Here is a 21,437-nt window from a genome sequence, read left to right as displayed (position 1 = left end):
TATATATATATATACACATACATACATACATATATACTTTTCCTTCATGATCACTTTGGGGATTTTTTTCATAATATTTTGGCATAATAACTTTTTTTCCACAACTTACTATATAAGAATTTGAAACACATTGTTGATGGTGAAATATAGGCCAAAGATTAGACATGCCACATATTTTAAAAAATATAAAGAACATCAAAATCCCTGATCGACTCAAATCTTTGTATTCTTTGTTTGACCCTCGAGTCCTTAGTACCTTGTGTGATACATACTTTGTGGATAGTAGGTGCTTAATAATTGCTTATGGCATTGAATTAAGTGTCACATATATTAATTTTATTACCTTATCCAAGTCTTTGAGAAATTAAAATCATTTACAATTTCTCCTCTAGAAATTCATTTAAGGCATAAATTTCACTAAAAATAAACCTGAGAATAACAGAATCCCTAGATTAGCTTGATATAGCTAGTAACTTGAAATTCCTCATCAAAGTTTTCAGAGAAGAGGCCTTTTTTATACTTAGTCACTTGCAAAATAAGCAGATCCCTTCCCTCAGTGATGCTGAGAGAGATGCCTTGGTGGCTTATACACTTATGAGAAGAGATATGAACAAATTATATACATACATTTGAATTGTTTGCTGTTGAGTGAAGTAGGCTATCTCCATTCTTTAGACTCTTGGTTGTTCTTTGGACCTTTCTTACTTTGGTGAGGAGTAACTAGGAGTAACTAGTATTTTGCAAGCTGAGTAACTTGAGCAAATGGCTAGCTTTTGAAACTTTAAACAGGGGTTCTTTGCATTTTGTGTATGTGTGCGTCATGGACCCCTTTGTCAGTTTGGTGAAATTTATGGACTTCTCAGAATAATGTTTGCAAATATATAAAATACGTATGATTATAAAGGAACCCGATTATATTGAAGTCGTTGTCATCACCACCACCACCACCACCACCACCACCATCATCATCATCATCATTATTTGGTGTAACATGAATACATATGTGTGTATTCATGGACTCCCCAGGTTGAGAACGCCTACATTTTAGATGTTTTGGATGAAGTGGGCTTCATTTGCAAATATGTTATTTCATGCAGCTTTCAAGAAATCTGATACTCTAGTATGGCTCTTTTCAGGACATCTGGATTATTTTTGGGGGGGAGGTATTAAATAACAAAGGCATCAAGACCCATTAAGTATATTCATATACTTTTTAAAAGATGTTTTACATGAAATATAATGCTTCTGATATACAATGAGAACTTCATTATGAAAGATGCATCAGTTCCTGTCTACTTAATCCTTATGTGCTTGTTTGTGTTTCCATGCAGGCAACTATGGAGAAAGTGGGATGGAAGCATTCAAAGACATGTCAGCCAAGGAAGGAATCTGCATTGCTCATTCCTACAAGATCTATAGCAATGCTGGGGAACAGAGTTTTGACAAGCTCCTGAAGAAGCTTATCAGCCACCTGCCAAAGGCAAGAGTGGTGGCCTGCTTTTGTGAGGGGATGACAGTGAGAGGTTTGCTGATGGCCATGAGGCGCCAAGGGCTGGCTGGTGAATTTCTACTTCTAGGAAGGTGAGTAGGAAAGAGAATCATCTTCTTCATTCTTCTCCCTGACTGGAATATTCTTGGTGAGAAATGTTCGTATTTGATTAACCGCACTCCTGCCTCTTGATGGGTCAACTCAATTCTTTGGTAGCAGAATCTTTTAATTGGAACTAAATTTTATATATCTTGAATACCCAGGAAAGATTTGTGGACAGTCCCTGTCATTTTTATTTTACAACTGACTTTATCAGGATGGCTAGGAATTGTCATGTGTGGTATTAATCTTACAAGTGTGACTACCATTTTTTTAAGTAAAAATAACACGAATTCTATGTTGAAGTGAGGGATGTTAAAATACTTGCTGTAGGAGGAGAACACTTCATCTAAGGAGCCTGCCATTGCTCATAAACTCTTCTTCTAGAATTACCTTTAGGAACAGATTAAGAAATCACAAAGGAATAAGATGTAACATCACCTCTACCACATATTATTCATTTAACAATTCACTTCACACTTCTATGTTTCAGTTTCATGATCTATAGAATGATGGGGTACTAGATGATATGTAACAGCACTTCCAACCCTGAAACTATGATCCTGTTACTTTAGCACTTTAAGATTTACAAAGTATTTTGCCTACATTTGCCCATTTGATCCTCATGACAACCCTATGAGGCAGGCAGCAAAGTATCTTATTCCCAATTTCAGATGAGGTCAATCAAAGAGGCAGGGATGTACCTATCTTACACAGCTGCAAAAAGGGCAGAGATGAGACTTGAATTTAGATCTTCATAGTCCAAAGCCAGTGCTTTTTTTCCTTAACAGTGGTTTACCTCTCAGGAAACTCCTTATCAAGTTAAACCTTGGTCTTGGGTCCTAGTGGAAAGAGCTCAGGATTTAGAGTAAGAGGACCTGGGTTCAAATTTTTACTCTGCCACTTGATACCTATATAAGGTTGGACCAAGTTGTTTAACTTCTCTGAACTTTTTTTCATCTGTAAAAGAAGGGATGGGGCTAAATAATCTCTATATGACCTTCAAGTTCTAAATCTATGTTCCAAAACCCGTATGATCTACCACATTAAATGGACTTTTAATTACTTGGTTCTGTTTCTAAAAGTCAAGAACATCCTTGAAAAGGATGACTGAGCATGGCTAATCATATTCAAAAGACTTTGTCAGGAACCCTGAATGTGATTTCCCCAAGAGGAGTCAAAACTATGTTCTTATTAATGGCAGCATTGGCAGGAATTTCCCACGTACAATTTCCCATGTGGATACTTCTAGGGACAATAAACACCTGGATAGAAGGATCAAGTGGTGAAAAGTGTAGTGGATTTGGAATCAGAATACTTAGATTTGTTTCCTGGCTCTAACATTTGCTAATGAAGTTACCTTAGATAAAGCTTGGGAACTGGGTTGGTTTTCCATTCGGCTCTTCCCTAGAGCCAACATTCTGTAATGCTAAGTTTGGATAATTTCTTAAAAGAACAATGTAATTTCTTTATATACAGCTTTTATAGATAATGGTAGGAATGCCTTTTGAAAGGAAAAAATGTATAATCACACACACACACACATATGTATATAGTGTATGTATACATATACACTATATATATATTATCCAAAACATGGATCGTGTATTTGTATATATGTATATATGAAGCTTTTTGACATGTATGAAAATATCCACTGCCTTGTGAAGTAATGCACTCCTCATCACTGAAAGCATCAAGCAGAGAGTGTCAGCAATGTTGTAGAGAAGATTTCTTTATAGGGTAAAAGGTTTAACAAAATATTTTAAAGACCCTTTCTATTCTAAGATTCTCTGAATCTATGAGATGGAAATTTAGATTTCATCCCAAAATGAGTGCAAGATTATACACACACGCGCACACACACACATACACACACACACATAGTATGTGTGCAGATACTTATATATGTATACACACACACTATATATTATGCACACACACACAAAAACATACATACATACAATGTGAGAAATGATTTCTTTGTTTGTAACTGTATTCAGAATCCTTTGGATCCCCCTGCCAAAAAAAAAATAACATTAAAAAGACATTCCACTGGCTTACTCATGACAACTTATTTTTATGCCTAATTAATAATTAACTTAACTTCTTATTCCATAATATACACACTTTTCAAAAGTACTTTCTTGCCCAGATCATGAGGAACTGACTATACTGAATTTACAACCTTGGAAAAATTATGTGTGTGTGTGTGTGTGTGTGTGTGTGTGTGTGTATGTATTTTTAAATAAACACATGGAAGAGATATATTTGGATTGCTCTATAAAGTTGAGGGACTATTTCACTATGATTTTACAAAGAAATTTAGAAAGATCAAACTAAATCAAGTATCCTTAAGTGTCATTGCAGTTTGACCCAAGGTACAAGATTTTAGTTAAATGAGCATTCATGACTATCTCAAGGGCAAAGAAAAATCTTTGCATATAAGAATATGACTGCTTACTCAAGACAGAGAAACAAAACTATAGTCTTCCCAACTATTGCACAGATATAGTTTTAAAGACAATTCATGGATATTTTGGATATTAGGTAACTTTACTAATGTGCTAATAATGCTTTGTGATTTATTTTGATCATTATTGTCATCCATATTTTTCTTCATAAAATAGCCATTTTTTTCCTTCAATGGAGGGTTTTTTAAAAAAATTGTTCAGTTTCTCATGTAACTTATTTCATATTATTAGGCCAACATTTTCTCAGGAAGACATAATTCAATTGCTATCATGGAAAGCAATGAAAAAAATTTGATTTGCACAAATTGACTTTATAGTTAATAGTTCAGAAATGTTGCTGTTCTGTAAATTGAACTATGTCTGTGGATGGTTACAAGTTATGGTTAATAATCAATAAGATGATTATTCAGTACTGCCTATGCAATACTGAATATGTGCCTAAAAATGTAAATGGTTCAGATTCATTGGGATCTAAGTGTAAGGTGTGGCTTTGGTTAATTTATAGAATAGAAATGTCAAGTTGTAATAGCTGGTGAAAAGTGACTCATATTTTTTGGTGATTTGTATATGTTGAGGTTACTTGAACATGAAGATACCCAAAGCTCTCTTTGCATATTAATACTTACCTTATTCAGAAGTCAGAGTTCTGGTAAATTCAAATGTGAGTTCTCATCTATAAAATGAGGGCAATTATAGTAACTACTTCACTGGGTCACTGTGAGAATCAAATGAAATAATGTTTGTAAAGTCTTTTGCAAACCTGAAAGCATGATAGAAGTGTGATTAGGAGTAAAGGTGGTGGTAGTTGTTGTTATATAATGGAGGAATGTAGCCAATCCAAGTCTCACCCCTTTCCACATAATTGTGGTCAAAATAAGCAAGCAGTTGAGAAGTAGTGAGGAAATATTAACAGCAGTAGCAATAAGTTCCTTCTAATATTTGGGATAATGAAACTATAAGAAGTGGGAAAAAACATTAAAGCACTGCAATTTTCTCTGGAATGAAAAACCTAGACTTATTTTGCTAACTTCTACTAGAATTACTTAATTATATATCAATTAGGATGCATAATTCATTAATTGTTGCTCATAATGATCTTAGAGAATTACATATTTGACCTTGAAGAAGGATTCTGTATCATATTCATTTTGACAGATGAGTAGACACAAGGGTATTCATTTAACTGCCCATTGTCACAAGGTTACCTGATTAAAGATTTGGAGCGGGGCTCTCCACTTCTTTTCCAATGCCCTTTCATTATACCACATACCCCTAGAATCACCTAGAAAAAAAGGCTAAATTATGTTCACTATAATTTTCAAAAGCCAAGCTACCACACTTCACTTTTTCCATTTAAAGATATTTTAAAGGGGAAAATATCACCGCTGGTGTTTAAAGAAAGGTAACTTTCAAATATTTATGGAAAAAAATTTCCTTTATTTGGAATACCTATTCATACACAACATATAATCTGTACTGTATTTGTACATACTTCTACTAATAAGGATTGAATGAGGATGTTGATTTTATCATCAATTATGTATTAAGTAAGGTCCTTTACCACTCTGACAATCTATGGATCTACAGATGACTACTAAGTGGTATCCCACTGTGCATTAGATCTCATACTTATGAAGTCCTTCTGCTTGATAGGATGTTCAATTTAAAGAACAAACAGAAGGAGTTTTGGTTCTCTCTCTCTCTTTCTCTCTCTCTCTCTCTCTCTCTCTGTTTCTCTCTCTCTTTCCATCTCTTGCTCTCTCCCTCTCTCTCTCTCTCCACATATGTATGCATTTATGTGTGTGTATATATATATATATGTATGTATATATGTGTGTGTATATATGTATATGTATATGTATATATGTATACATATATGTGTATATATGTGTATATATGTGTGTGTGTGTGTGTATATATATATATATATATACACACACATATATATGCAGAGAGTGAGATATCCGTCTCCCTCTGTTTTTCTCTCTCTTCTCTCCTCTCCTCTCTCTCTGTCTCCGTATTTCTTCTATAGACTCTGTCTCTCTCATTTTCTCTCCTTTCTATCTATTTCTTTAAAACAACACGTTAGAATTACTAACCAACATAGTAATTACTAACTTTTGATAATTCTTTCTTAAAACATTTTTCCTTTACTTTGGCAAATGCATAAATGCCTTCTGGGACTACTTTCCTCTCTTACATGACTCCATTTTCCTATAACTGGTTTATGAGTGTAAATGTTCTCTCAGCAAAATGATGCCAAAGGAATAATTAGACAGTCTTTGCATTCACCAGAACATCTTTCAAAATAATGAAGCCAAATCAGATTCTTTCCTTCACTTTGTGTAGTAGATTTTTCCAAAATCACCATTTTTTCTTTGTCCAGGGCAGAGGCCACTGCCAATTGCTGGCACTGTGTAGGTATGTTTATTTCTTTTTTTCGTGTGTGTATGTGTATGCTATCAACAAGAGAGTTGTTGACAATTTTGCATTCACACAGAGGTAAGTGTTAACACAGAATATAAAAAGACAGGTTTAAGAGGACCAGAGGTTATTTGCTACACATTTTTTTTGTATTTTTTTCTATTTTAAGATAAAATGAACTGCAGTCTCCCACCTTCCATAATGAGTTTAGATAAGCAGCACTCCCTTTTCAGCCTATGATTCATTTGGCTAATATGGGACTGCTAATAGTCACAAATTTACAGAAGACAACAGAATCTGGAAGTTCCCTTGTCAGGAATGCTAAAGAGGAAATCCTGACTCTCAAGAAGGTTAATCATTGAATCAACAAACATTTGCTAAGCACTTATCCTGTTTGAGTAGATGGCATCTAAGATCCAAGATGGCACCCTGCATTCCTTGCCACAAGGTTCCATTCCATTTTTGTATTCGTAGGATCAGCATAGATATAGAGCTGAAAGGGACCTTAGAAGTCACCTGATCCATTCTTCTAATTTACCGATGAAATTATGGGGGGCCACAAAGGTTGAATAATTTGCCCAAGGTCACAGGACAGTAAATGGTATAGCAAGAGTTTAGTTCTCTTGCCAGTATATTATACATCCACTCATTAGAATGTAATCTCCTTGATGTTTGGGGAAATCTATTTTCATTTTTTTGTATTTTCTGTGTCAAGCACAGTACTTTTGAATACAGTAAGTGTGTAATAAATACTTACTGATTTTAATGTACGACAACATGCAATGGAGTTTAGGAGCAAGCATAAATTTATCTAACTGATTAAACATGACATATTGCTAAAAGCACAACAAAGAACTTTAGCTTGGAACTTTGAAACCTGATTTCTCCAAATGGAAAACATTCTGAGGGAGTAGGAAAAGTAACAAAATCAGTGGAGGGAAAATCTAGTTCTCCCATGATATTGGACCAAAAGAGAGCCAGAACTAAGCAAATCAGGTCTGCTTTGATATTATGGTTTCCCAGGTTCCCTTTATAGACTCCAAGTTTCATGGATATTTTCATACCCTAACCATGATAAATATTTTCAGGTTCAATGTCCTACATTTTAATGATTTCCAAGATCCCTTCCTGCTTTAATTCTATGGTCCCCTGATATTATTTCTTCATGATTTCTTCCTGAGCCCCTGAAGGTAATAGAAACCCCTTTACAACAAAAAGAAATAGGACCTTGTAATTGATTACATTTGCCACCCTTAAATCGGATCAATGCATTTTGACCTCTCTAAGAATCATGTACTTTTCATCTGCAAAGCAGAGATAAACATGTCCTACTTATGCTACATAGTTCACAGAGTATTTTTATGAGGATGAAATGAGGAAATGCTTTGTAGCTGTAAATAAATTTTTTTTTTTTGCACATCACTAAAGTTAGGGTAGACCTATCTACCTACTTTTACAGGATAAGATCCCTGTAAGTGGCTAAATGTTGTCATGAAGAATTTCTTGTTCAGGTCCGTTAAATGATTTTAGTAATTTTTTTTTAACCTTACAATGAAATGTGATCCATCCCTGAAAAGTTAGAGGCTTTTGTAAGGAAAGGGAGAGGCTTAGCCTTCTGCCTTCTGTTCAACATGTGCATGTGTGTGTATGTATGTATTCATTCCGTAGCAGTATTTATCTTCCTTGGAGTGCATTACTTGGAGATAGCTTATAGGATATTTTAAATGTGGAGATAAACTTGTATAATATTTATAGAAAAAAATAACACATTTTAGCAAATTCATTAAAGTTATTTTTATACTTCTACTGTCAAATGGAATTGTATGTTTGTTTAAACTATGAATTTATTTTATTATTGGTGGCATTACCGTCCACTACAACATAATGTGCTCCAATGAAAAAGTCCATGTGAACAATACATTGCATTCTCAACAGGTGATCACTTAGATCTCTATTTCAATAGAATGGAATTACTCAACATGAAAGGCCTAAGTGTTTCATAATTGTCTCATTTATTTGTAATACATAGGAATGGCATGGGCATGGTGTCTAGGACATGGTATATGATGCCAATTTTCTTTTCATTGTTGGTTAGCATGCTTACCTCAACTTTGTGCATGCATTAGGAGGTCAGGGGTTGTCCCAGATAGATATGACCTATGCTGCTAAAACTTACTCTCAGAATCCTAGGGATAAACTTTTTGCAGGGAAGCTATATGTCTAGTACTCAGGTAGTCTATGGGCCCCTTAGAGTGTGATTTATTTTTAAACAAATTAGGCAAGATTATACCATTAACTCTTTTGTAAAAACAAATTTTATTGATAGCTTTTTATACTAATCAGAATTTCTCCTAGTATCTCTCCCTTGCTACCTCCTAAAGGGCCATCTCCATATAACAAATACTATTTTTAAAGAAAAAGAAGAAAAAGTGACAGAAAATACAACAAAGCGAATCAATAAATAAAGCAGGGTGAGAAGCCTGTGGCTTCAAGGCCACATGTGGCCCTCTAGGTCCTCAAGTGCAGTCCTTTAACTGAATCCAAACTTCAGCAAGGCTGCTTTTTCTCAGCTCTTTGCATGACTGTAGTGTTTCTCCAGGGTTTGCTTTCTTCTGAGGAACTGCTTTCCAAGAAGATCTCTCAAAATTCTGTTTCTGCCCCTTCACATAAACAAAGTTGTTCAAATTCAAACGGGGCAACACATTACCCATTCATGCAATCAGTCAGTCAGCAAATATTTATTAAATACTGACTGCCCAAAGCACTCCTCTAGTGCAGGCATGCACAACATAAGGCCTGTGGACCGCTTGTGACCCGCCAATGGATTTCAGGCAGCCCTTGAAAAATGTAGAGGATGTAAAAGAAAGTAAAGATGTAATAAGTGCTTTGTCATGTCCATATAACCCATCTTCTACTAATCACTATTGTGCCCTCCAAGTAATTTGGTGGGTAAGCTGCCACTGTGCACTCTCTCCTATTCGTTGCATGACCTGGGGCAACTAACCATCATCAGTCTGTCTCTAGTCTGAGAGGAGTGAGAGTCATGTCTTTTCATTGTGTTTTGCGTCATTACTGGCATTGTATAGGGATATGGGGAGTGCAGCCACAGTGCCAATGTAACTGATGCCCACTATGTGATGAGAGGCATCAATATGAGGGCTTCTTCCCCTCCTTTGCTGCACAGCTGTCCTCCTAGTTACATGAGTGTCTGGTCCTCTCTCCAAGGGCAGACACTCAGTTCAGTATTTCTTTGTATGTGAGAAGTTGCAGTGGAGATTTTTTGGTTCTAACATTAAAGTTTTTGGGATGACTTTGTAAAATGGATGATAAAAAGAAATGGAAGATTGAATCAGAGCATAGAGTGTTTAATCCAGTGTAGACAAATAGATAACTTGTTTACTTACACAAGAGACACAATATTGTGCCTTGTTTGCTGAGAAATGATAGCCATTCCAAAATAATACAATCTTTGTTGCCATTTCAAATCAAAACATCCTGACTTAAGAAAATTGGACACCAATGAAAAACAAATTAAAGCATCCAAATTGTTGAAAAATCTCAGTGGGGAACAATAGCTTTTCAAGAAAGTAAACTCAGAAAATGAAGCCGCTACTATGGTTAGTTTTCAGATTTCTAAAGAAATCAATTTCAAACATGATTCTGGAATACAATAAACTGATTACTTACAAGAAGTGTAATACATCCCATTAACTAAATGTAAAGAATAAGAAAACCTGAAAATGCAATAAAATTTGTACTGCTTTAGCAATTTTTTTTAACATTAATGTGATTTCATGATAAAAAATCTTGAGCAGTAAGTGTAATTAATTTATATTAATTGAAATTTCCCTTTTTAATATAGTTTATTTGTAAAATAGTTTAATCATTAATTATACATTTACTTGGAAAATGAGCCGCTAAAAACCTATCTGCAGCCTTAAGCAGTTTAGCCTGTTTTAATTCTGGCCCCTACCTATTCCTAAGTTGTACAGGTCTGCTCTAGGGCAGTTTAAAGAGTAAATATTCTGTACTCTCGTGAAATATATGGTATGGTTAGGTGATAAGTGTAACACAAAAAACATATTGAAAATTCATCAGAGATGTCTTGTTTTTGTCTTTGACTGGGCCAGTCGTGTAAATTCTTTTATTAAGGGGATTTGTTCTGTGAAGGTGGGATTCAGTTAAAGGGCCACATTTGGGGTCCTAGAGGCCCACACGTGGCCTTGAGGCTACTGGTTCCCCACCCTTCATATGGAGGAACAGGGTTAGGATACAGAAAGATTTCAAGATTTTGCCATATTAAGATTATTCCATATACCATATGTCAGGAACACCCCACCAGCCTTAGCATTAGCCAAACAATAGCACTAGGACCTTGGCTCAACATCAGGTAAGCTGCCATCCCGATAGCCTCCAGCAACACCAGCCACTCTCACCCCACCCTCTCAGTGTAACTGAAAACTATCTTTATATGTAATTACCAGACATGAGGATCCTCCATGGGCCTCCCGGCAACATCAGTACAGCACCAGGTAAATAGCCAGGGCCTGCAGCCTCTGGCACAAGAAATATGAGGCAATGCTCCTTCTACTCTGGAAGCAGAGCTGAAATTTAAAAGGAAGGAAAAAGGGCAAAAACGAGGAGCAAAAAACTACAGAAAAGATTCTGACTCAAAGAAAGTTGTTATTATGGGGACAGGGAAGATCAAGACACAAACTCAGAAGAGGACAACAATATCAAAATATCTTTGGCAACCCCCCCCCCCAAAAAAAAAGCAGGAAGTGGTCTCAAGCCTAGAAAGAACTCACAGAAGAGTTTTAAATGGAGCTTAAGAATCATTTAAGAGAGAAAGAAGAAAAATTTGGAAAATAAATGAGAGTGATCCAAGAAAATTATGAAAAAAGTCAACATCTTGGAAAAAGAAAACAAGGGCTTCAGAAGTACAATTGGCAAAATGGAAAAGGAGATACAAAAATTCATTGAAGAAAACAACTCCTTAAGATGTGGGAAAACTGGAACATTAATGCATTGTTGGTGGAGTTTTGAAATGATCCAACCATTCTGGAGAAGAATTTGGAACTATGCTCAAAGGGCTATAAAACTGTGCATACCCTTTGATCCAGCAACACCACTATTAGGCCTGTATCCCAAAGAAATCATAAAAAAGGGAGAAGGTCCCACATGTGCAAAAATATTTATAGCTGCTCTTTTTGCGGTGGCAAAGAATTGGAAATTGAGGTGATGCCCATCAATTGGGGAATGGCTGAACAATTTGTGGTATATGAATGTAATGGAATACTATTGTGCTATAAGAAATGATTAGCAGGCAGATTTCAGAAAAAACCTGGAAAGACTTACATGAATTGATTCTGAGTGAAGTGAGCAGAACCAGGAGAACATTGTACACAGTAACAGCAACATTGTGCCATGACCAACTTGGATAGACTTAGCTCTTACTAGCAATGCAATGATTTAAAACAATTCCAAAAGACTAAAGATGGAAAATGCTGTGCATATCCAGAGAAAGAATTGTGGAATCTGAATGCAGATTGAAACATACTGTTTTCTCTTTTTTTGTTGTTATTTCTTTTATCCTGTGTTTTTCCCCATTTGTTCTGATTCTTCTTTTACAACATGACTAATGTGGAAATATGTTTAATATGATTGTACATGTATAGCCTATATCAGATGGCTAGCCATCTTGGGAAGGAGGTAGGGGAGGGAGAAAAAAAATTTGGAACTCAAAATCTTATAAAAGCGAATGTTAACTGAGGAAAACAGCTCCTTAAAATTTAAAATTGGGTAAATGGAAGCTAATGACTCTATGAGACACCGAGAATCAATCAAACAAATTCAAAAGAATGAAAAAATAGAAGAAAATATAAAATACCTCATTGGTAAAAAAAAAAACTTGATCTGGAAAATAGATTCAGGAGAGACAATGTCAGAATTATTGGACTACCTGTAAGCCATAATCAAAAGGAGGACCTGGAAAGCATCCTTTCAAGAAATTATCCAGGAAAACTGCCCTGATATTTTTGAACCAGAGGGCAAAATAGTGATTGAAAGAGATTCCAAAAGAAAAACTCCAAGGAACGTTACAGCCAAATTACAGAACTCTCAGGTCAAGGGGAAAAAAAATACCGCAAGTAGCCAGAAAGAAACAATTCAAATACTGGGGAGCTACAATCAGGATTACACAGAACTTAGCAGCTGCAACATTAAAGAATCAGAGGTTATGGAACACGATATCTTAGAAGACAAATGACCTAGGACTGCAACCAAGAATCATCTGCCCAGTGAAATTAAGCATAATACTTCAAGGTGAAAAAAATGGTCATTCAATGAAATAGAAAGATTTCAAGCTTTTATAAGTAGAAGACCATAACTGAATTAAAAATATATTATCTTCAATATCAAGACCTAAGAGAAGCTTTAAAAGGTAAAAAGGAAAAAGAAAACATAAGGGATTCAATGAAGCTGAACTGTTTACATTCCTACATAAGAAGATGATACTTGTAATTCTTAAAAATTGTACCAGTAATAGTACAGCTAGAATGAATATACATAGACAGAGAGTATGGATATAAACTTTACCTGAGGAAATGACATAAAAATAATTAAAGGATGAGAAAGAGGAGTACACTCCTGAGTGCAGAAGGAAGGGAGAGATAGAATGGGCTAATTTCACATGAAGAGGCATAAAAAAATCCTATTATAGTGGAGGGAAAGATGGAAGGGTAGGTGAGCAGTAGGCATCCCGTGAACCTTACTCCCATTAGTATTGGCTCAAAGAAGGAATAATATATGCGATCAGTTGAATATAGAAATCCATCTTACCCAACAGGAAAGTAGGAGGGGAAGAGATTAAATAAAAGCAGAGGGGACAGACAGAAGAAAGGGCAGATGGAAGAGGGAGCAGAGAGAGAAGCAAAACACTGTCAAGGAGGAAAAGCGTGAAAGGAGAGAGAGGGCAAACAGGAGGAAAAAATGGATGGCTTGAAACATAAAGTTAGTAATCATAACTGTGAATATGAATGGGATGAACTTTCCCATAAAACAGAAATAGATACTAGAATAGATTCAAAACCAGAATCCTACAATATGTTGTTTACAATAAATCAATAAATACACGTGAAGCAGAGAGACACACACATAATAAAGGTAAGGCGCTGGAGCAGAATCTATTATGCTTCATTTGAAGTAGAAAAAAAAAAGCAGGGTAGCAATCTTTTTTTTTTTTTGGCTAGGCAATGGGGTTAAGTGACTTGCCCAGGGTCACACAGCTAGTAAGTGTTAATTGTCTGAGGCCAGATTTGAACTCAGGTCCTCCTGAATCCAGGGCCGGTGCTCTATCCACTGCACCACCTAGCTGCCCCTTAGGGTAGCAATCTTGATGTCAGACAAAGAAAAAGCAAAAAAATAGACCTAATTAAAAGAGATAAAGAAATGATATCTTGCTAAAAGGTACCATAGAAAATGAAGTAATACAATGACTAAATATATGTGCACCATGTGATATAGCATACACATTCTTAAAGGAGAAGTTGAGTTACAGGTTTGTGACCAAACAAGAGATAGAGAGCATGATAAAATATAAAATAGATCATTTTGATTATATTAAATTAAGAAGATTTTGCACAAAAAAACCCAATGCAACCAAGATTAGAAGAAAAACAGACAGCTGGGAAGCAGTATTTACAGCAAGTGTCTCTAATAATTTCCTCATTTCTCAAATACATAGAGAAATGAGTCAAACTTATAAGAATATGAGCCAATCCCCAATTTATAAATGGTCAAAGAATGTAAACAGGCAGTTTTCAGATGAAGAAATCAAAGCTACCTATAGAAACATGTAGAAGTGCTCTAAATCACTTTTGATAAAAGAAATGCAAATTAAAACCACTCTGTGGTACCACCACATACCTATCAGATGGGCTAATACGGCAAACAAAAAGGAAAATGAAAAATGTTGGGGAGAATGTGGGAAAATTGGAACACTAATATGCTGTTGATTGAGTTGTGAACTGATTGTACTGTTCTGGAGAGCAATTTGGAATTATGCCCAAAGGGCAATTAAACTATGCATACCTTTTGACCCAGCAATACCACTACTAAGTTGGTATCCCAAAAAGATCATAAAAAAGGGAAAATGACCTACATGTACAAAAATATTTAGAGTAGCACTTTTCATGATAGCAAAATATTGGAAATTGAGGGGATGCCCATCAATTGGGGAATGGCTGAACAAACTGTGGTATATGAATGTAATGAAATACTACTGTTCAATAAGAAATGATAGAACAGAAAAATCTTTAAAGATTTGTATGTCTTTCAAGTGAAGCAAAGTGAAATGAGCTGAACCAGGAAGCCATTGTACACAGTATCAGCAACATTGTGTGATGATCAACTATAAATGACTCAGCTCTTCTCAGCAATGCAATGATCCAAGACAAGTACAAAGGTCTCATAAAGGAAAATGCTACCCATATAAAAAACAAAAACAAAAACTGATGGATTCTGAATGCAGATCAAAGCATACTTTTTTTCACTTAATATTTCAATTAATTTTTTTTCCGTCTGATCTGTTTCTTCTTTCACAACTGTGAGTAATATGGAAATATGTTTTACATGCTAGGACATGTATAATCTATATCAAATTGTATACCATTTTAGGAAGAGGGAAGGGGATAGAGCGACAGAGTGAAAAAAATTTGAAGCTTAAAACCTTGTAAAAATTAATGCTAAAAATTGTCTTGACATGCAATTGGGGAAAAATAAAATAACTATTTTTTAAAAAATAAAACATTTATTAGTTAGATATATGTTGTTACCTGTAGTCAAGACAGGCAATTTTTATTGTTTCTTAAAATAACACTAAAATATAATTTTTATCAGTGCTTTGAAAATGTTTTTTATGCTAACTTATTTATATAACACTTCAAGGTTTACAAAATAATGTATTCTCAAGAACCTTTGGATGTATATTGTGTCCACTTCACTAGTGAGTGAAATACTTTTCTGAATTGTACTGATTCAGTAAAGTATCAAGACTCATATTTGAACCCAAGTATCCCAAGTCCTAATATTGAACTTCTTCCACTGATACCATATGGACTCTTGGATTAAGGCATAAAAATTCTGCCAAATAAGATTCTACCATGAAATGGTTCTTTTATCCTGAAGCTATAATCAATACTTCTCATAGCTTTCAATGGGCCCAAATGTTTTTTTTTCTATTGACCAAGAATATCACATATTTTATATACATTTGCCAATTTATGAGTCATTAGATTATAAGATGCAGAGGGCAAGAAACCTGGCATATTGAATATTTTTTTTAATGTTTTGTATCATTTGGCATAGTGGAAGTCCGTGATTACTTTGTTGAATTAAATTATTGGGGGCTATTTTCACTGGGCAGGTTGCTTTACCTTTCTGGGCTTTGGTTTCCTCATTTGTAAAATGAGAGTAAGAATGATAAACACTACTTCCCTCATCAGATGATTGTGAGGGGATCACTTGGTGAACCTAAAAATTCTATAAAATGTGTTACTATTATTAATTTCATGGTGGAGAGCTCATTTCAAAGATGCTTAGGATGATTTGGGAAATAATGAATGCATATTGCATTGTCTTGGGAGGCATTTCATTTTAAAAAAATCTGAGCAACCCAGAAATACAGATAATTACTGTAATTATAGCTGATTATCATTAATGTCCCTTCTCACCCTATCCTTCAATATTTGGCCTATTGCTAAATAGAGTCCTCTGTAAATATTTCTAGCTTAACTTTGTCTCTTTGAAAAATAAATGTATCTTTGATGAATGGTTCCAGGTGGCTGGCACTGGATCAATGGCTTCTCACAATGGCTTCTCACCTCTTCATGGTCCTTTTTTGGCATGAACTGGTTTGCCCAGGACTCTCAGAGATCTGGGCAGAACACAACGAACTCATAAGAGCTGGCTGTGAATTCTTACCATTTGTTTGCAAGATTGAAGTGTGTACTTGAGTGAAGAAGGAAGACAATGCTAATGGCATTGAGGTCATCATTTGAAAGCTATATATAGTTACATTTGGCAATTGAAACAAAGGGGAATGACTTTTTTTGACATTTTAATGTTATCAATGAGTAGCACTTGGAGTGACAACAAGAAATGTGACCAATATTTTGATTTAAGATCATGCACATCTCATAAGGGATTTGATGATCTGACATCTATCCAGTACCCTTCTGGCTTGAGCCTTAGCCTTGGCATAGCTGAGGGTTCTAGAATACATTTCAGATATGATCAACTCTTTTGGAAACTTGACAGTGCTTAATTTTGGAAGTAGAGAGGCTCACCACTAGCAGAAACAATTGATATTTTTTTTCCCTACATTCTAAGATGTCTAAGTTGTTTGTCATTGTTTTGATTCTAATAGAGGCACTAAGTGCTCATGGTTATTCACCAAGGATACCCTGTTCTCTGCACCAAGTTATATTAAGCCTGGAGTAATTTAAATAGTCTTTACATCTGTTTCCAGTAAACAAAGAGGAATATAATTGAACGGCCTATTTTATGCTTTTTGTCATTGTTCCCCGAAATTGATCAAGCAAAATGCTGTTTTACATGAAAAGAAGTTCAAAGTCAAGGTCTGGTGGATCATCATAGGCAAATTGGGTTAAGAAAAATGGCAAAGATTGCTCAGTATTCTGAGGGCATACTTAAAGGAGGCCTTTTCTTCTAAGGGTTCTTATGATTGTCCTCAGAGTAGAAAACAAATTATGGTTGATAATATATTTTACAAGCTTTTCCCATGTGGTTAATATTTTAGAATAAATGTTTGCTGAGAGGTTTCTAGAAGATTTTTAGTTTTTCCCAATAAGGATGACATTGCTATTGGAATGTTATTAATAAAGCTTATGCTTTGTGTTCAGTATTTCCAGGAGTAACAATGGCTGGATTTGGTAGGTTTTAAGATTTAGAGCTGAAATTAATCAATAAGACTTTTTAAGTGCTAGACATTGAGGAATATAAAGGAAAAAGGATACAAGTCCTACCCCAAAGAAACTTACATTTTACCAGTAAAAATGTTATGTTTGTAGATAAATGAAAAATATGTACAAAATGTAGTTTTGCAGAGTAAGTGATTTATCCAAGGTCACAAAGTAAATTAAAAAATGCAGTAAAATACTGGCTCCAGGAAAAGCCATTTCAGATGGATGGACAGATACTATATTTGCTGTTTTTATTACCATGAAAAAATTGAGCTATCAATATTTCAATGTCTATAGAACGTTTCTTTTCATCATTGACTTCCTTGAGGTCATTATGCTAAATGTTGAAAATCAAATGAGAAAATAAATGGAGACATCCCCTTTTGTCTCACATAGTAATTTTGAGTAAAGATCAATGAGAGAAAAGATTATGAGTGCTTTGAAGAATTAAACATGTCCAAATATGAACTACTACATGGGTAATCTTAGTGCAAAAATACTATCTGTCGTACATGCACTGAACATAAAAAAGTAACAATGGATATATATGATTCCCATTTGGCAGGTGAAGAAATTGAGTCACAGGTTAATGCTATTTTTTTAATTCAAGGCTCAACAGCAAAAAAAAAAAGAGAGGCATCATTCAAACATCTATATTTTAACCATGTATTTACTTGTAACCAGCACTTTTCTCTCAATTAATTCATTCATTTATTAAAGCTACAAATGTTTATTAAAAGTTTATTATATTCAAGGTATTAGGTTAGATACTATTTTAACATAAAATTAAACAACTTAGGTATTTCAGAAAGGGCAATTAAGTAAAAATTGTTTTTTTATTCTGACATTGCTTAAATATCTTTCAACTTCAGGTAGAGAAATGGTTATACTTTGGTGAGATGAGAGCCCTGGATTCGGTTTTCTCTTGTTATTTTATTTAATTCAAATGAAAAAGAACTGCCCCCTGGTGGAGTATTCCTTTCTATTAATCATGTGCTTTTTTCATACATTTTGCTTCTGCCTTAGAATAGACATTAACTTTGATTCATGGCATGACTCAATCTATTTCCTAAAATATATAAATATATATATATATATATATATATATGTATATATATATGTATATATACATGTATATATATGCGTATATATATATGTATATATACATATATATATGTATATATATATGTATATATATATGTATATATACATATATATATACGCATATATATACATATATATATATATATATATATAGACACACACACATATACATATACACATACATATATATATATATACACACACAACAGGTACTTGAATTTCTTTGCCATCAGTACTAAATAGACTAACTGATCTGTTGTAAGTTAAGGGTTAGGCTTAACTTTCCCTTAAACATGGCAAAGAAAACAAATGCACATGGCATTGTTTATTGGAATCTATGGAATACTGGATTTTGACTAGGTCTAAGGAAAAACTTCTTACCTTTCAGAGCTGTTCAAAAATGAAATGGGCAGCTTCAGGATGTACTATGTTCCTCATCATTAATGATCTTCAGGTAAAAGTTGACAACATTTGCTGGAGATTCTTGATCAATTATCAATTAAACTAAACAACTTGAGGCCCTTACAGTTGAGAAATTCTCTACTTCCAAGCCTTCTTTGTACAGCGTTTAGAGTGTCACTGGCGATAATATCACTGGTTATCAGTTAAGGAATCAATTTTAAGATACTTGTTGAATGCCTATGCAGCGCTCTACAATGGATTCCATAGAAGCTACATATATACATATATCTATATGCATACACACATTTATATTTATAGAGTCCCTCCCCTCAATGAGCTTACAATCTAATTGAGTTAGATCAGAAATATGAATATGTGATTGTGAAAGGTCAATGTTATAATTCAAGGGAGAATGTGTAAAAGAATTGTAAAGAAATTGTAAAAGAATAACTGTAAAGGAAATAACTGTTAATAAAACAAGAAATCCAGAGGAGGGAGACACAATTTTGGGCTGGCATGGCCAAGGAACACTTAACAGAGGAAGCAGGACTTAAAATGGGTCTTGAATTTTAAAAGGATTTAAGTGCTTTGGATTGGAGGGGGGGGAAAGAATTGTATACTAAGCAGAAAGAACAATGAAAACAAAAGCACAGAGGCAGAATATTAAAGGTATATTCAGGAGAAATCAGTAGACTGGGTTGACTGGAGAACAGGATTCTCAGAAGGAAAAAAAACACAAATGTTGAGATATTGGTTTGTTTGATACCTGATTTGTTTATTTATGAATTCTTGCACTCTGCAGGTATCCATGTGTACATTTCCCTAGAAGACTCTAAACTCTATGAGGGTAAGGACTATGTCCTATCTAAACATTTGCATCTCTACCCACCTTCTCACAGGTTTAGATGCTGGAAGCATGCAATTAATGATTGATGAATCAATGAAATAGCCTTAGTTTCTATTTATTTAATCAGCTTTCCTGTCTTATCGAATCCTAGTGATGGTCCCCAGGGGGTAGGAATTTCACATATTATGATCCCCTTTCTACAGATGACAAAACTGAACCACTCAAAAGGGAAGTAACTTACCCAAAATTATATGAGAACTAAGTGGTAGAGCTGAAACTTGAGTCCAGATGTTCTCACTCCAGGAACAGTGCCCTTCCCAATCCAACCTGCCTCTTGGAAAAAATAGATTGGAGACAAATTATAGGGGGATTCAAACCCTAGGCTTAGATTTCAGACTTTAGGCATTTGGAAATAACAAAGGACTTTTGTATAGGAAATAACAAGTATTATCGCACTTTAGATTGTGCCAAAATCACTCACAATAAAAAAAGAAAATCAAAGCAACTTTTCAGTTTCATCTCTCACATTCAATAAGTTATCAATGATAAGATTTGTTCATTCATTTCAACTGTGTCAAACACTTGGCAGATACTGGAGTGGTTTGCCATTTCCTTCTCCTGATTATTTTACTGATGAGGAACTGAGGCAAACAAGATTACGTGATTTGTATGGGCTCACACAGCTAGTATATGTCTGAGATCAGATTTGAACTCAGAAATCTTTCCGACTTTCAGCCTGGCACTCTACCTGCTACACTACGTAACTTCCCGTCAAAGAAGATAGGAGAGAAATAGTGAATGTTGGAAAAGCTATGGGAAGACAGTCACACTAATACATTGTAATTGATTTGTATATAAAGTGTGTCCAATCCAGAAAAACAATGCACTTAAAAATAACTATAATTTCCATACTATTTCACTCATAGGTTTCTGATGGATAGGGATGAGTTTAAAGATATAAAGAAAAGTCACTTACCTTAACATTCATAACAAGACTTATAAATATGACTGGCATACAAGAGGTACTTAAAGTTTCTTGATTGATTGATGGAAACAAAAGTGTCCATTGATGGTAAATTGTTAAACAAGTTGTAACATGTGAATATAATAAACTATTACTGTGTTGTTAAAATGAATGAAAATGAACATTTGAAAGAAACATAGAAAGGCTTGAGAGAGAAACATGGGACCTGATAAAGTCAATTAGCCAGCACCAAGAAAACAATATACACAATGAGTATAACAATGACAGCAAAGGAAAGAACAGCAACAACATTAAACATACATGCACAAGACTAAACACTGTATAATTATGAATACTGCATTTGGTCCTGGAGGAGGATTGAGGCAATGTATCTTTTTGCTTTCAATGCAGAAGCAGGGATGTATTGGTTTGTAGTACTGTATATACTTTCAGACAATTCATATTTTAGTTAGTTTTGTAGAGTTGGTTTTTTTTCTCATATTAAAAAATCTTTGTGACAAATGAGCTCTTGCTGGGTAGAGGGAGTAAAAAGGAATATATTCAGAAATTAATGTAATTTAAAAGTAAAGCCATCAATAAAATAGATTTGCTTTTGTTTTTAAATAGAGCTTTAGGAGGATCGATTGTGTAT

General features: G+C 34.6%; 1 protein-coding gene across 5 annotated transcripts in view; it reads left to right on the top strand.

Moving 5' to 3' along the window:
• Positions 1-21,437, top strand: part of GRM5 (glutamate metabotropic receptor 5) — a 667,058-nt gene that overhangs the window by 238,691 nt on the left and 406,930 nt on the right. For all 5 annotated transcript variants that reach the window (XM_020993806.2, XM_020993803.2, XM_020993804.2 and 2 more), the window contains exon 3: positions 1,332-1,581. In XM_020993806.2, the coding sequence (XP_020849465.1) occupies positions 1,332-1,581 (250 nt within the window). The remainder of the gene's footprint in view (positions 1-1,331; positions 1,582-21,437) is intronic.

This window comes from Phascolarctos cinereus, unplaced genomic scaffold (genome assembly GCF_003287225.1).
Source record: "Phascolarctos cinereus isolate Bilbo 61053 unplaced genomic scaffold, phaCin_HiC Scaffold_726;HRSCAF=1367, whole genome shotgun sequence".
In the NCBI taxonomy this organism is placed as follows: Eukaryota; Metazoa; Chordata; class Mammalia; order Diprotodontia; family Phascolarctidae; genus Phascolarctos; species Phascolarctos cinereus.
The sequence above is the reverse complement of the archived record's forward strand: the minus strand, read 5'-3'. Positions and strand labels throughout refer to the sequence as shown.